Source organism: Nilaparvata lugens, chromosome 1 (assembly GCF_014356525.2).
Source record: "Nilaparvata lugens isolate BPH chromosome 1, ASM1435652v1, whole genome shotgun sequence".
NCBI lineage: Eukaryota > Metazoa > Arthropoda > Insecta > Hemiptera > Delphacidae > Nilaparvata > Nilaparvata lugens.
In genome coordinates this window covers 95,731,298-95,748,070 of record NC_052504.1, presented here as the reverse complement: position 1 = coordinate 95,748,070, position 16,773 = coordinate 95,731,298, and the positions used below count along the sequence as shown (strand labels likewise).

Here is a 16,773-nt window from a genome sequence, read left to right as displayed (position 1 = left end):
GTTTCTGCATGCTAATAACAAAGGCAGATCTTTGAATATTCTAGATCTAGAGGCTTTAGAAATAACAAGAGTATTAAGGAAAATTACCAGTATAGTTTAAGACGATTCCATTTCAACCAATACAACTACGAATTTAGTTTTATCATAAAATTGTAAGCAACATTAGTCAATAGTTTTCCATTTACATATTTGTTTTATATCTTTCAAACTTGTTTCTTGGTTTGTTCTTATTTTGTTCTGTAAGTAAATTTTATTATCATGGCGATTCTGTTGCTTAACCGCCATTTGTACACCGTGAGTGGAGGAGACTGTCTAGCTAGGCCAAGGCAGGCTTTCATGCTCTCGACCAATAGCAGTACTCGCCTACTAGTATAAATTCTGCTGCTCTTGTATTTAGTTTTAGTTTATCAGAGATTGACAATGGTGTAATAACCGAAACCGGTCTTTCTATTATCAATAAATCAGTGGTTTTTGACAATTTCCTAAATCTTTTTCATTCAATAGAATAATAATGAGTAGCCTTCTACAAAATCACTATTTTTCAAACATTTCAATGACAAATAGAATTCTACTCCATTGCATTCTATTTGTTATTTAATAAAAAACCAATAGGCCTATGAAATTTTCAAGGGGAAATTAAATAATAAGTCGCCTATTGATAACCAAAAAAACTTGACTTGTTTGTTTTCAAGTGGAAATTGCGTAAAATTGCACCTAATTGAAGGTATATTTTGAAAATTTTCTGGGGGGACCCCCGGTCCCTCCTTTGGTGGAAGAATACAAGGCTGGTACAGTCAATAGTCCCTCTCTTGTTTTGTAATAGGACCACCTTTATAGTTTATTCCTTACCTATTTCATCTACCCTCTATTGTATTGTATTATGAAGTTTAACATTCATGGTATACTTTCATGATAATTACATTCCACATGGATGCAATAACATCTTCCTTTCCTCCAGTATTGCTAATGTGATCTAGTATAATGTTGATGGCTTAATATATACTATATTATTTTCTTTGATGCTGTATTTGTAATTGATTATACTGATGCAGATCTGTTAAATAATTATTTATCTTTTAAGTTTGATTCAATTTTATTGTCAATTCAAATGTTACCATAGGCAAGAGCCTTGTAACAATTATCAATAAATATCTATCTATCTATCTCACAAAATATTGCCTGCATGTAGCTCTCGAACTAAGGCCATGTGAGAGGTCTATGTTATAATGACAGTGGATAAAGATAGGAGAACAGCGTTGTCGATTATCTGCCTTAATTATTTATATTTCTGCATTTCTTAGAGCTCTCTTCTGCTTCCTGAAATGTCAATTTGTGATATTTGTTGTGTTTTGTTGGCAGGCCTGCCACCGGACGTGAACCAGGTGCACCAACCTTTGCTGGTGTGTACGGCGCACATCCACTGGGACCCCGAGTTCTGCGATGTGAAGCTGATCCAGGTGATGATGCTGTGTGGCGCACTCAAGGGAGTACTCGATGAGGCCAGCATGCACTTCCGGCCCAACTCCTCTAGCACACCTGTGCAGCTGCTGCTCTGCGGCGATTTCAACTCGCTGCCTGATTCTGGTAAGTCAGCTATAGTGAGGTCCACGTTATAATGGCAGTGTAGGATTGACAATACTGTTGCTGTCCTTTTCTATCATACAACAAAACAGATAGCGCTATCTCTCTCTAGCTTTGCGATGTTGTCTGTTTTCCAGAATATTTTATTTTTACTTTTGACAGTGACTGTAGAAAAGTGGACAAAGAATTATCAGCCGTCATTTTTTTTCTTTATTCTATCAAAATACTTTAGTACACAAGTCGTATAATTGATTTTAAATGTATTTTTGATACAATTAAATAATTTTTAGACATTACCGTATGAGAAACACAAATTAAAATACCTGAATGACATTCTAAAAGTAGATAACTAACCATCCTAGACTTCATCCATGCTTCAGTTAGTCTACACGTATAGGTTAGACCTACTCGTACCGGTATAAATAATATTGAAAGGTTATTTCAGAATTATTTCCATTGAAATTACTTATTTTTAATAGGATTCCTACTTAGTCTAGTGGTTATTTAAATGATAACTTTATTCACACACTATTTTGAGTCCAAAAAATGTATTGGCAAAGTGCATAATAACATCGATTTCCTGCAGCTATTTTTGCTTTTATATCAACTTCAATATTGTTATCTTGTGATAACAGAACCAAGATATTTGAAGTTTTCCACTCTTTCGAATTTGTAATTATTATACTTAATAAATCTGTCGCTAATCTTCCGGGTTCTGCTGCTTGCCAAATACTTTGTTCTACTTTCTTTGATTGTGAGTCCGATTTTTGATCACAGTATGGAAACTCGGCTAGTATCCTGGTATATCCTGGAATAACTAATTTCGTGGATATTTGTTAAAGGTGAGATTATTGTAATGAATAACTAATTTAGTGGATATTTGTTTATTCAATTTTCAAGATCTCAATATAATCATTGTTTATGAAAAATTTTGGTGGCTATGATAGTAGCTAATTCATTAATTGACAACTAGACTGACGTAAACTGTTCCAATGGACGACCATATTCGGCCGAATTAACGGCCGGCAGATTCGTCCGATCCAACGACCGAACGGATCGGTTGAATACGGTTCCAGTGGACGGTTACCCTTAACCTCACTATATGCCGGAAAATGTGTGTTGTCGGCTTGAGATAGCAGTTTTCAAGTTTAGACCAAGTTGAGAACTTGGAGCGTTAGAGAGCCTGCAAAACATTTGAAAAATCTTCATTATCATTTACTCAGGTTGTATAAAATTTAAATTAATAAAATCATTATACTGAATGAAAAAGACCAAGAAATTGTCAAAAACCACAGATTTATTGATACCGGTTTCTGTTATTACACCATTGTCAATCTCTGATAAACTCCTTTATGTTTTATCAGAGATTGACAATGGTGTAAGAAGAGAAACCGGTCTTTCTAAGTATCAATAAATCTGTGGTTTTTGACAATTTCTTAGTCTTTTTCATTCAATATGGATAATTACAACAATATCAACTTCTCAACTACACAAAAAGTGAAAATCATTATACGTTTAACACCTTTAGTGCCGGTTTCCGAGCTAGGGGTTTAGATAATTTCTAGACTTTAACTGGCTTTAAACTCTGGAGTCAGAAAATTGGCTTTCCGAGTCAGAGCGTTAAAGTAGTCGAGGACTTGAATAGACTCTGGAGTTTAGAGATCACATTAGACCCTGGAGTTTATAATTTCGCTTTCTGAGTGAAGGGCTTATAAGTCCAGGACTTGAATTAAATTTTCGCCTCTTTCCGAGTCAAGGATTTATCAAAAATCGTTAAGTCCAGGACTTAAAACAGCATGATTTTGAACCCTCGACTGGGGTAGGGTTTAAATTCAAGTTCTAGACTTAACTAAGCAAACACAATTCAGTTATTGTTTCTGAATAGATGAAAAGCCAAATAGATGTCATGGAATACCTAAATTATTTGGATTAGTCCATCTAAATTCATAATTTATAGTTTGCAAGTTCATTTTGGAATAATTGTATCAGAATCATGCGTAAAAAACTAACCTCATTATACTAACTCATATGTTTACTAACCTCATTTTCCTGTGACATAACCTGAAAATGTTCAAGAAAAATAATACAATGATTGCCTTGAAATTTATTCTCCAATCTGAATTTTATTAATCAATGTCATATCCAACATATTAATAATATACAATATTAAATTATTATTCCAGTATTTTTTCGAAACAAACGTTTTCAAACTCAATAGCCTAATGAAATTTTTATTCCAAAATCAATGGTTAGGATAAATGATAAATAATAGCATTACGTAAAAATGAAATGTTTATTCATCCACCTTTCAAAGGTTTTTGCTATGAATAGGCCTACAAAGAAATCGAAACGTATTTTTACAAAATAGTTTTGAGAGCATGCTCATTTGAATTGTCCCGCTGCAATCAGCTGTTTCCGTTTTGCTATAATGCCAACAATAAAACAGCAAAATATTGTGAATTTCCCTCATGTTCACTGCGTTAAAGTCCTGGACTCAAATAAGTCGAGAACTTGATAGACTCCGGAGTTTAGAAGATAAAATCGTGACTCAGAAAGTCAATTTAGACCCGAGAGCTTATTTCAGTCCTGGACTCTGTAAGTCCAGAATTTATAGATCCCGAGCTCGGAAATTGGCCCTTAATGTTGTACACCGTGATTCAAAAAGAATACCATAACTTTGAAAATATGTATTTAATCAAGGAAACATAATAGAAACTTGGGTTGTTAATCAAAATTAAGAGTATTAAAATAAGTCTTTTACCACTAGAAAACGTTCACAAATGTTGAATGTGACCCCCTCCTGACACTCGAGTGATATCAATAAGATACTCGTACACGTTCCTCACCCTCAGTAGCATATCGGGCGTAACAGTTTGTAAAGCTGTATTTCCTTGTATTTCTTGTTTGAGCTCCCCAATGTTAGCTGGTAAAGGCGATAGATACACCTTATCTTCAACGTACCCCCATAGAAAAAATTCGCAGGGGGTGAGGTCAGGGCTTCTTGGAGGCCAGTGATGAAGTGCTCCGTCTCGAGCTGCTTGGCGGCCGATCCATTGCCTCGGATAGTTTTCATTCAAATAGGCACGGACAGATGAGTGCCAATGGGGTGGTGCTCCAAAATAAGGAACTAAAAAAAACTTTAGAGCTTCCTCGAATCGATAACAGATAGTGCTCCACTCTCCGTTTCTTCTTTGCAGAGTTATCATTTTTCAAGGTTGTGGTATTCTTTTTGAATCACAGTGTATAATTGCTACTCAAACTTGATTTATTGATGTCTGTTTAATCAAGGTTGACAGGCCTTGGTTGCTATCCGATCACTTGTAACATGTTTTTCTACGTTCGAATCATTACAAATTCCAATTGATGATGTTCAGATTCATGAAAACATTTTCAATTACCTTGATTGATGATTTTTGTTTCTTTTTCAGGTGTAATAGAGTATTTGTCGTCAGGAAGAGTGTCTGCCGATCACCAGGACTTCAAAGATCTGCCCTACAAGTCCGTCCTACAGAAAATCTCCGGCAGTGAAAAGCCGAACGAATTTACACATTCGTTCAAGCTAGCATCTGCCTACAATGAAGATATCATGCCCTATACTAACTACACGTAAGCGATAGATGCCATTTCGATCTATTCACTTTTCAATACATTAGGGGTATTCACAATGTTGTTTTAGCCAGCTAAAGTGCTATTTGATAACTCTGGATTGTGAACGCCCCATCTAAAACCAACTGCTATAAGCAAGGTCTATAAATACAGGTCATGACACTATCCCGTGATGCATTGCAAAAAAACCATTTTATGGGGTTCTAGTTCACCAATTTTCAAATTTATCGGCTGTTATCATTATAGATTGAACAACATGATGTGTTATTTTGTTATATTGTTCAAGGGATATTGCTTGGCTTTGAATTGTAAAATAAATTGTTCCGACAGAATAATAATATTTAGATTCCAACTAGTAACTGAATTGTTAATTTTAGATTTGATTGATCAGGAACTTGAAACTGTTTTTGAAGTTGGTCTCGTATATTTTTGTCTTGTCCCAATGCCTTATGAATCATAATCCTCAAGTTACAAGAATAAGAATAATTTTTAATAATGAATAAATTAATAATTGAACCATTCATTATTGAAATTTCATTATTAAAAAATTGAAAACCTGAATTCACTGATATTATCTGAACTAGAATATTGTTTTTAAAATGCACAATTTTGTTACGAGCAAATTGAATTAGATTGGATTTTAAAATGTACCGCCATAAAGACCCCATAAAATGGCCGCTCCATGAGGAACATGAGTGTCATGACCTGTATTTATAGACCTTGCTATAAGCCAGGTCTATAAATACAGGTCATGACACTCGTGTTCCTTATGGAGCGGCCATTATGTGGGGTCCTTATGGCGGTACATTTGAAATATCCCAATCTGCTCATAACAAAATCATGCATTATGCTTTTTAGAAACAATATTCTGGTTCAGATAATATGTAAATTCAGGTTTTCGATTTTTCAATAATAAATGGTTCAATAATCCATTTTTTATTATTAAAAATTATTCTTATTCTTGTAAGTTGTTATGATTTAGGCATTGGGACAAAAGGCAAACCTCAAAAAGAGTTTGAAGTTTCCAATTTAAAAATCAACAATTCAGTTCCTAGTTGGAATCTAAAATATTATATTATTATTCTTTGGGAAGAATTTATTTCACAATTCAAAGCCAAGCAATATTCCTTGAACAATATAACAAAAGAACACATCATGTTCATTCTATAATGAACAAATAATGAATCTATAATGAGCTGATAAATTTGAAAATTGGTGTACTAGAACCCCATAAAATGGCGATTTTGCAATGCATCACGGGACTGTGTCATGACCTGTATTTATAGACCTTGCTATTAGCTAACTACAATGGCGGTCCAAGCGGATAATTTGTGTAACTCAAAGTTTATAACCTCTCTTTTGCTACCAAATATGATCAAAACAAACATGGCCGCCGTTTTAACATAGTTAGCTAGAGTTACCAGACTCAAACCTGTTCTTTTTGCTATCTCGTATGGTAATTTTTTCCCAACGTACTAATATAGCGTTGAGTTAACACAGACTTAGCAAATAGCAGGAGTTGGCGAATATCTCGACTTAGCCAGCTAACTCCAACATTGTGAAGACCCCTAATGACCCATTTTTCAGATACTTTGATCATGAACCCTTCCAATGGGTAGTACATTGAATCTCAGATGTGAAGCTGATTACAAAAAAAATGCAATATCTCTTATCACAGGCTATTGAAGGACACTGTAACTGTGAGAATGAGTATAATGCTTTCATCTACTACCAAATCTTATGACAAGAGTATAAAACAATACATTTTTCAGATACTTTGATCATGAACCCTTCCAATGGGTAGTACATTGAATCTCAGATGTGCAGCTGATTGCAAAAAAATACAATATCTCTTATCACAGACTATTAAAGGACACTGTAACAGTGAGAATGAGTGGAATGCCTTCAACTACTACCAAATATTATGACAAGAGTATAAAACAAAACATTTTTCAGATACTTTGATCATGAATCCTTCCATTAGGTATTACATTGAATCTCAGATGTGCAGCTGATTGCAAAAAAAAGCAATATCTCTCATCACAGACTATTGAAGGACACTGCAACTGTGAGAATGAGTGGAATGCTCTCATCTACTACCAAATATTATGACAAGAGTATAAAACAAAACATTTTTCAGATACTTTGATCATGAAGCCTTCCAATGGGTAGTACATTGAATCTCAGATGTGCAGCTAATTGCAAAAAATGCAATATCTCTTATCACAGACTATTAAAGGACACTAACTGTGAGGATGATTGTAATGCCTCCAACTACTACAAAATCTGATGACAAGAGTATAAAACAAAACATTTTTCAGATACTTTGATCATGAAGCCTTCCAATAGGTAATACATTGAATCTCAGATGTGCAGCTGATTGCAAAAAATGCAATATCTCTTATCACAGGCTATTGAAGGACACTGTAACTGTGAGGATGAGTGTAATGCCTTCAACTACTACCAAATCTTATGACAATAGTATAAAACAAAACATTTTCCAACTACTTTGTTAGTGAAGCCTTCCAATGAGTAACACATTGATTTGAGAGAGGCTGCTCAAATCATTATACTTTTGAGATTATGAAAACTTGAATGCGAGTAAAGTTGACTCTAAGTTTTCAAAATCGCTCATTCAACTCCAACGTTGAATAAAACTTGAATCGATGGAAACTTGACCACAGGAAACGTCCCTTTTGGGAAACTTGCGGTTATACGGTGGGTTGGAACCACTTTTGAATCACTCCATTAACAAAAACCACACGGTAAATTTTTAGCAAACAAGTATTTTCTGTAAATAAAAATAGAAATCGATATGATGCCATTATAGCATCATATATAGCCGAAACATGTTGTGCCTAAACGATTTTGAAAAGGCTACTTAGATTTATATTTTTATTTATATTCAAGAGTAGCCCTGAAGAAAAAAAGACGATTTGATGGCAAAGTATTTTTTAGTATTGTAATTTACAGCCTACCTAGTTATATGGTTCTGATTTTTTTATATTACCAGTATCTATAGATGGAAATAAATTGGAAGTTCCATTTGCTCAAATGCTAATCAATTAATAGTTATTATTAAACGAAATTACAATTAAATGCTGTATATCACAGCTACACTGCTATCACTGTTGTATATCGACTTCTGCTACAGCAAATATTGACAACAGGGTAAACAGCTAGATGGAAATTCGATGAGCGCTACTATACAAAAATTATTTGTCATTCCCAAACTGTCTGCTTCAGTTGAATTACAGGCAAAGGACATCTATGTTTTCCCGGGCTGACAAATAATTTTGTATAGTAGCACTCATAGAATTTCCATCTAGCTGTTTTACCCTGTTGTCAATATTTGCAGTAGCAGAAGTCGATATACAGCAGTGATATACAGCATTTAATAATAAGGCTAGCTTCACACGCTTTCGGTTTCATTCGGTTCGGTACGTTTTCGGTTCGGTTCGGTTCGTTACCGAAAACGAATGAGGCTTTCATACATGTCAGGTTTTAATTCGTACGGTTCCAATTAGGTATTTTCTTCTCAAACACAGCTGTGTCTGGATTTTCACATTTCATTCTTGTATATTTAAATATAACAGCTTGTGTTAAATTGTGATATGTTATTTCTTGAACAACACAATTTTAAAATTAATTAAAAATTGTGAATTATTTGAATAGTTTCTTTTTAATTTTGTTAATTTTTGATGTTCAGAGAGATAATTTTTTTGAATTGAAAAGTGTTCTTGTTTTGACACATGGTATATAACTTCTTCTCTTCTCTCCATTGATGAAATCATGTAATATTCGTGGAAAAAAAATAATAATAAAAGAATAAAAATTCTCCCTGAGTTTTAATTTATATCTTTCATATTTTTTTAGCAAACTATTCATTGAGAAAGAAATGTTCCTGTGAACTAACAGAAATGAATTGACCGTATGATTTTGACTTGGAAAATTTTGAAACTGATAATCACAATATCAGTTTAAAATAAAAACTAAAAAGGCACCCATGTGTAAAAGACTTTGCTTTTTCCCGTTTCCCTAGCAACGAATTCGAATATGATGAAACCTATTCGTGTCGAGGGGGCGTTCGGTGCTGTGCGGTTGCTATTCGGTACCGAATTCAAACCGAATCATCGTTTCACACTTATCGGAATTTGCCGAAAACGAAACGAACCGAATGAATGTGAAACTAGCCTAACTATTGCCAGTATTTACTTGTAGTATTAATTATTTACTAGCAGGTAACTTGTGCTCCGCAAAGGGACCAATCAAAAACTTGACGTACTGAAATCTTGAAGATTTAAAATAGGCCTCTAACCATACTCGGTATATACGCAAAATTTCAAGTTGATCAGTCCAGTAGTTCAGACGTGATGATACGTCATTAGTGTATTTCCTATCCCGTACATGTTTAAGATAATTCTTCCCTTTATTATATCATAGATTTTCGTTTGCATCAGCATTAATTTGGTGAATTTCTGTTGCAGATTCCACTTCAAAGGGATAATTGATTATATCTTCTACTCGAAACAAAACATGACTCCGCTGGGTTTGCTTGGCCCGTTGGCCTCTGAGTGGTTGCGAGAAAACAAAGTGATAGGATGTCCTCATCCCCACATACCTTCAGGTAAAATTACATATTTCATAAATGGGTCCGTTCTGGGAACATAAACGGTGGTAAATTGTCTGATTCACAATTTACCCGATAGAAAGTTCCGCGTCCTATTATTATTATTATTATTATTATTATTATTATTATTATTATTATTATTATTATTATTATTACAATTTATTTGCGTAAAGCCACACATTTTAGCAAGGCTCAAGTGACATGCAACATTTCAAGTTCAGGATCGGGATCCTGAGAATGCGTTGCAGCACTCCTCTATTGTATAGGGACATGCCTCTACCAATGTCCTGGTTATCTTAGATAAAAACACTTTATAACCACCACACAACCTAATATCCTCTGGAATACAATTATAAAACTTCAATCCTGAATAATACGGTCCTTTTTCAAGCAGATTGATTGATTGATTGAGTACTTCATTTATGTAGATTACAATATATACTGGCTTATACACTTATATACAATACAGCAAAATTATAGAAGAATTCACATAACATAGACTAAGAAAAGAATTATTGAACTGTATATGATATGAAAAAGCAGTTTGTAATATAATAACTATAGATAATAATCTATTGTTATGCATCTACATAAATTGGCGGAGCTTTGGACATATCAATGTCCATTCTTCGGAAAGGATATAAAAATATCCTCCCCCCCAACTCTCTACCAAATCAGAGAGAGAGAGTCTATGAATTGGGAGCTGGAACAAACATGCATTTACCTCGAGTTCTGTATGCATGATAATTCGGTCGACTTGAACATTTCTGAATTTTCGAACACAAAAGGAACCACTTCCAAGAAATAGATAGCTGGAACAGAAAGAAGCTGGAGTCTCCTGAGTATAGGTTTTACGGAAGAAAAGACTTCCTCCCTCAAGAACCCGAAGTGCTTTTTTCTGCATTTTGAAGCATGTGTTCAATAGTTCCTTCCTGACCCCAAAATAAAATACTAAATCAATCAATGATAGGAAATATCCATGATAGACCCTTAGCTGTCGTAATATTTGAATTTGCCTTTACAGTTCTCAGAGCGAAGAGAGCATGATACAGTCTTATGTATCATAAGTTCTGTTCTGTATATAAGTTCTGTATATAAGTTATGTTCCTATGGGAACATAAAAAGTGGTAAATTGTCCGATTCACAATTTACCTGGTAAAAAGTTCCGCGTCCCATGGGAACAATTTTGACAGATTCTGTACCAGAACCTAGTTCCAGTAACAAATTCCTGTTCCACAGTCGAAGCCTGGTAAATTGTGAAAGTTCACATTTGAAGAGCTCTCTCATTGGTCGATTGAATTGTAGTCTGCTTGCTTCTCTGCGCATGCGCAGGCTAAACAAGCTATCCTCTGCTTTATCCACATTTTATCATTGAACCATTCTTCAATACCAGCTCAACAACTATTGTCTATTGAACTATTATGAAAAATCAACATGTCCTGCTGACAACATAATGATGATACTAAAGTGCGAGATAAATATTACTTTTAACATGAAGAGGAGAAACCCATTTCTCCCTCCACAGTTTGTAGCATAGACAGAGACGGACATCCTGCGCACAATTGGATGCGGCCGTGTCATTCTGCTTCATGTTATTGTGATGAAAACATCTCCGTAACATACACATCCAATATACTGCTGCAGTACACTACTTGGACAATTGCCAGCAATAGATGGAGGGGAGTGTTGCGCGTCGCGTTACAAAGCTCTCTCACTCAGACACAAAAGAAGGAGAATGCTTCTAGGTAGTGGGAGTGATTAGTGGAGGATAGAGCATCGGACCTCTCCGTCTTCGAGAAAGAGCCGTGTTAAAAGTAATTTATCTCGCACTTTAATAATAAAATGTTTCCATTTACAACATAGCCAACCTAGAACCTATAAAGTATTCTTTGATCTGGCACCAGCACCAGCTACTTGATTTGAATTTGTACTATTGCTTTGAATCATAAAATTAATTCAATAATTGAAATGATAATACACTACAGCGGCCTTTGTCAACTTACGCAGTTACTCTACGACACTCTTTGTTTTTGAAATTAATTTCAAAAGTGCGCGCCAAAAACTTGAACCGAAGATCTAGAGTGGTGTTCCATGGGAATAGCAGTTTTGCACCACTCACGTGATAATAGTAGCTTACGTCACATGGACGGGAAGGGGCCTTTTGCAGGCGAGAATGATGTTTCTAGTCGAGGTGTTAGTCGAGACTAGAATTTTATTCGAGAACTGCAAAATACATACACGTCCAATTAACTTACACTATTTTTACTAATAATTAATTTAGTGGATGTTTGTTTATTCAATTTTCAAAATTTCAATATAATCATTGTTTATGAAAAATTTTGGTGGCTATGATAGTCTTAGTTAATTCAATAATTGGCAACTAGACTGATGTAAACGGTTCCAATGGACGACCATATTCGGCCGAATTAACGGCCGGCAGATTCGTCCGATCCAACGGCCGAACGGATATCCTTACAAATTTTAGTTACAGTTTATTTAGTTTGGTTTTTTCAGTTACAGTGGACGGTTAGGCCTACAATTAAGGCTGTGCAAAGGCTAAAAATAAACTTTTTACTCGTGATATTTTTCTAAGCTTTTTGATTTGTATATCATCAAAATAGAAAAGTTTTCTAAGGAAAACATCTTTTTCTGATCATTACTTTATGAGATATAAAGTTTAAATTTTTGGGACAGAACATTTCAAATTCGGTAAAAGATAAATCCATGAGATGTAGAAGATAGATTCTTCATGGTATTGTTGATCTAGTAAAACAAAAATTTTCTGAAAATATCAATTTTTGAGATAGTTATTCAATTTACTAAAAATAATCAAAAATAACTTTTAGTCGAGTTATTTTTGGTAAATTGATTAACTTTTCCAAAAATTGATATTTCAGAAAATAACAATACCATGAAGAATCCATCCTCTAAATCTCATGGATTTATATCGTATTCAATTTACTATAAATAAATTTTAGTTGAGTTATTTGGTAAATTGAATAACTTTTCCAAAAATTGATATTTTCAGAAAATTGTTTGTTTTACTAGATCAACAATACCATGAAGAATCCATCCTCTAAATCTCATGGATTTATATCGTACCGAATTTGAAATGTTCTGTCCCAAAAATTCAAACTTCAGTCGCTCATATCTCAAAAAGTAATGATCAGAGAAACAATAGCATAAGTAGATATCCCATGGTATAGGGCGTTTATGTCGCAACTCTTACTGTTATCTCAAGCCGATAGTTCATGTAATTCTTTCCCGTGAAGCTGTGTGACACTGGTAGTCCTCATATCGTGCCGTTTTATACACTCTCACCCCCACAAAAACAGTGAAATTCGACATATAATCAACAGTAATCGGTTTTTACTGAGAAAAATTTTCTATTTTGATAGCTTGATGATATACAAATAGAAAAACTTGGAATAATATCACGAGTAGAAAGTTTATTTTTAGCCTTTGCACAGCCTTTCTGATCACATTTTGATGAAAAATAATGAATGAATGAATGCTTTGATTTGCAGATCACTTCCCATTGCTGGTGGAACTGGAGATGACCCCCAGTGCGCCCGCGCCCAGCAACGGTCTCATTCCTCGAAGGTAGCACTAGACCACCGTCTCTGTCTCTGTCATTGACACTCGCTCACACACTGTCAGTCTCTCTCACTCTTCCCCCTCCCCACCCCGTCTCCCCACCTCTCTCCTCACCCCACCCCGCCAGTGCCTCACGAGTACAAAAAACAAAAAAAAAACATTTACTTTTGTAACAGTGAACCTTGACATAATACTGATTTTGTATCGCTGGAAAAATCTTAGTAAGTATTTCTCTCGTCTCTCTCTCTCTCTAGTAAGAAGCCGACGCGTGTGAAAGTGAAAATTTATATATAATTTTTAAATGGTAATGTCTCATAATGTTGTGTAAACTAGATGAATAAAATGTAATTTGTGAAAGTGTTACTGTTCTAAGTTTTCAATTGTTCTGCTGCGTACTTGTAATCAATGGCTTCTTTCAATTTCCGATGTAATGCACAAATCTGTGGAAACAGATCGTACCAAAAAGATCACCCCGACCTTCATTTTCGTAGGTTAGTGCTGGAATAAACATTTTAGAAGCTTCGCTAAACTTCAGGTTAGTATGATAATTTTAAATGTGTAAATGAGTGTATTGATTTGATTATTAATGTTTAACCACTTAAACACATCTAATTTTTTTAATCTAAAGAAAAACATCTATGTTGGTAATTATATTAAACAGGACGCATAATCGCCGCGATAAAACAATTATTTTCAATAATTCAAACTTAATTACTTACTTGCTACTCATTGCAAACGATTTTTCATGAATTATCCATTAATTCAAAATAATGTTTTCAACAATTATTTGGACCAATCAATGCGAAATTATATGAGCTTAAATTCTAAAAGTTATTCGGAAAGTGCAAATTTCCTTTTCATGCATTATTTTTTCTCCAAGTTTGAATCTTGATATGAGACTACTCTCAATTGTTTAAAAGCTAATAAAATTAAAAGCTAAATTGAAATCACCTAATAATAATAATCTTGAAAATAAAATCAATGTTAATATAATTGAAAAAATGTTTTATCCTGTGATAAAGTTTTTGTTTTCTGATGCAATTTTTGTAAGTAATAAATTTTTATGGGATTAAACATAATCTTATTTAGAGTTTAGATTAGTCTGTGCACACTTTGGGACTTATATGTTGAATTTGATATTATGTCTAGATGTATGAGGCACAGTAAGAGTGAGAGAGATGTGTGATTCGTTAGAGAAGGAACAAAAACTGTTTGAAATTGAGTGCATGCAAAGCACTAAAGCTGTAAAAGACTTCTATATAAGAACAAGCTACAACGTTTTCATTATTCTATTTTCATTTGACTCACTTCTCATTAATTTCATCTTTACAAAGAAACTGCAAGTCAGTTTCAGGTATATGTAAATAATATACTGGAAAGACATTCGTTTCTTAAGTTAGTTAATTAGGCTAGTTGGTATTTCTTACAACAATCAATTTTATGAATTACACATAAGATAGTAACGAACAAACTTTCGCGTGCCTCTCGGTGGCATTTTTATTTAAAACTTGGTGTAATTTTAAAGAATGAACCTGTACAAAACTCGAGCGATCATCGAGCAGATTATACATTTTAACACTGTTAAATGCTATTCTCTTGTATTTTTATTGATACAGTGTACAGATTTTTATAAGGTTTGCAAAACTATTGCATCACTTTGTCATAGATGTTTTTCCATGGTTAGAAAAACTTGATGTAGTCTGCCTCTGAAAATATTAAAACATTCATACTTCAACCTTATTGAATGTATTGATTTCTTTAATAAACCAGGACTACCTTTATTGCATAATTTTTTTGGTCAGGAAAGTGCTTTTCACTTTGTCTCAGATTGTTAATATAGGCTGTTTACAAAGAGGTTGGAAACATATATGAAGTTCATAATTCCGGAACACAGCTCGTATATTTTGTTTTGTTCTGAGGAATAAATTGTTGGGAGGGGGTCTAAGCTGGATCTATCTTATTGGTGGTCGGCACATATTTCATAACTGAGCTAGTTATATTTGCTGCGTTGACGGAATATCTAATAGCATATTATTATGTGAGCAGATGGCCCATCAGGTGCCGTAAAATACATTATTAGGCCTATCTCACAAACATTTGATGTGTTTTATTTTTGAGAAATAAAAACTAGAAATTTGAATTGTTCTTCTTCAGTATTGCAGGTGTAACTTTCTCATAATATTAAGCACAGAATAAAAAATGACTTTTTTTAATAAAACTAGAACCAATTCAGTAGCTTGATCTAAAATGGTTCTTGAATGTTCAAAGCTGTAACGTCCTATATCTATGTTTTCCTACCACGATGTACAAACAAATTCTTATGCTTATATTCATACTGATAGCCGTTAATTTTATGTGGTTTTTGGTGAATAATATGTGAGTAGTATTTGAATAATTGTAGCATTAGTTGGGTTCGGTTAACTGTTGTGAATGATCAAGTAATTGCCAATCGATGTAAGCTTTGTCTAATCAGACTATGTAGTTCAAAATTAAAGTATATTTTCTGGTAAACTCTATGTATTTATCCTTAAACTGTATATAATAACCTTCAAAACTACCAAAAATGATCCTTTACAGTTAGTATTGAACACCAAATACTATAAAAGAAGAAACTATTTCGTTTAAAGATGAAGTTATTCTGTGTACAGATGAAATTGTGATTGAATTGATAGGTTATGAAGAAAATATATTTTATAACCTTGTAAATTTAAAAGCAAATACGACTTCATTGTTAAAGAAAAAGTCTGACAAGGTATTGTGATTTTACATCTAGTGCTCATTATAATATTCAAATTGAAATATAATGTAGTTTCATGATTTAAAAGAAGGAAACCTATTTGCAGCTAAATTATGTGGCTATTACTATTCTTAGTATTCAATCGAATTTAATCATTCTTTGTTAGGCTTAAATATTTTTGTAATTGACAGTACTTATTCAATTATTGTAAAAATAATTAATCCGTATTCCTGTCTTGTTTATATTGATTACCTATCTGTAATTATTAATTCAAATTACAACAAATTTTATATTTTATTTAAATTCAATTGCTTATTGAACAAAAAATTATCCAGCTGAAGTGATTAATTCTGTTCAAATGAATTCACATTCAAAAGATATTCATCGTATTTTCAAATTATGAAAAACTTTATTTTTAAATTTATAAAAATCAACATAACGATTTTGTGAATGTAGCACATTTTATGGTTTTATTCGAGAAAGATTTTAACAATGCCAGTTGAATTGGTGAGAGAAACCGAACTATGTCCTTTCAAAATATTTTTTATCTACGACCATGTTATGTGAACATTACATTACAATAAATCTTATAACAAGGGTCATTACAAAATGCATTTTCAAA

At 33.5% G+C, this 16,773-nt stretch overlaps 1 protein-coding gene across 1 annotated transcript in view; it reads left to right on the top strand.

The window, feature by feature from the left end:
* LOC111058186 (CCR4-NOT transcription complex subunit 6) overlaps positions 1-15,930 on the top strand; it is a 312,139-nt gene extending 296,209 nt beyond the window's left edge. Inside the window, 4 exon segments of the mRNA XM_039419678.1 lie at positions 1,360-1,584; positions 5,010-5,187; positions 9,675-9,814; positions 13,345-15,930. Of these exon segments, the coding sequence (XP_039275612.1) occupies positions 1,360-1,584; positions 5,010-5,187; positions 9,675-9,814; positions 13,345-13,424 (623 nt within the window). The 3' untranslated portion in view covers positions 13,425-15,930.
* Positions 15,931-16,773: the final 843 nt, after the last annotated feature.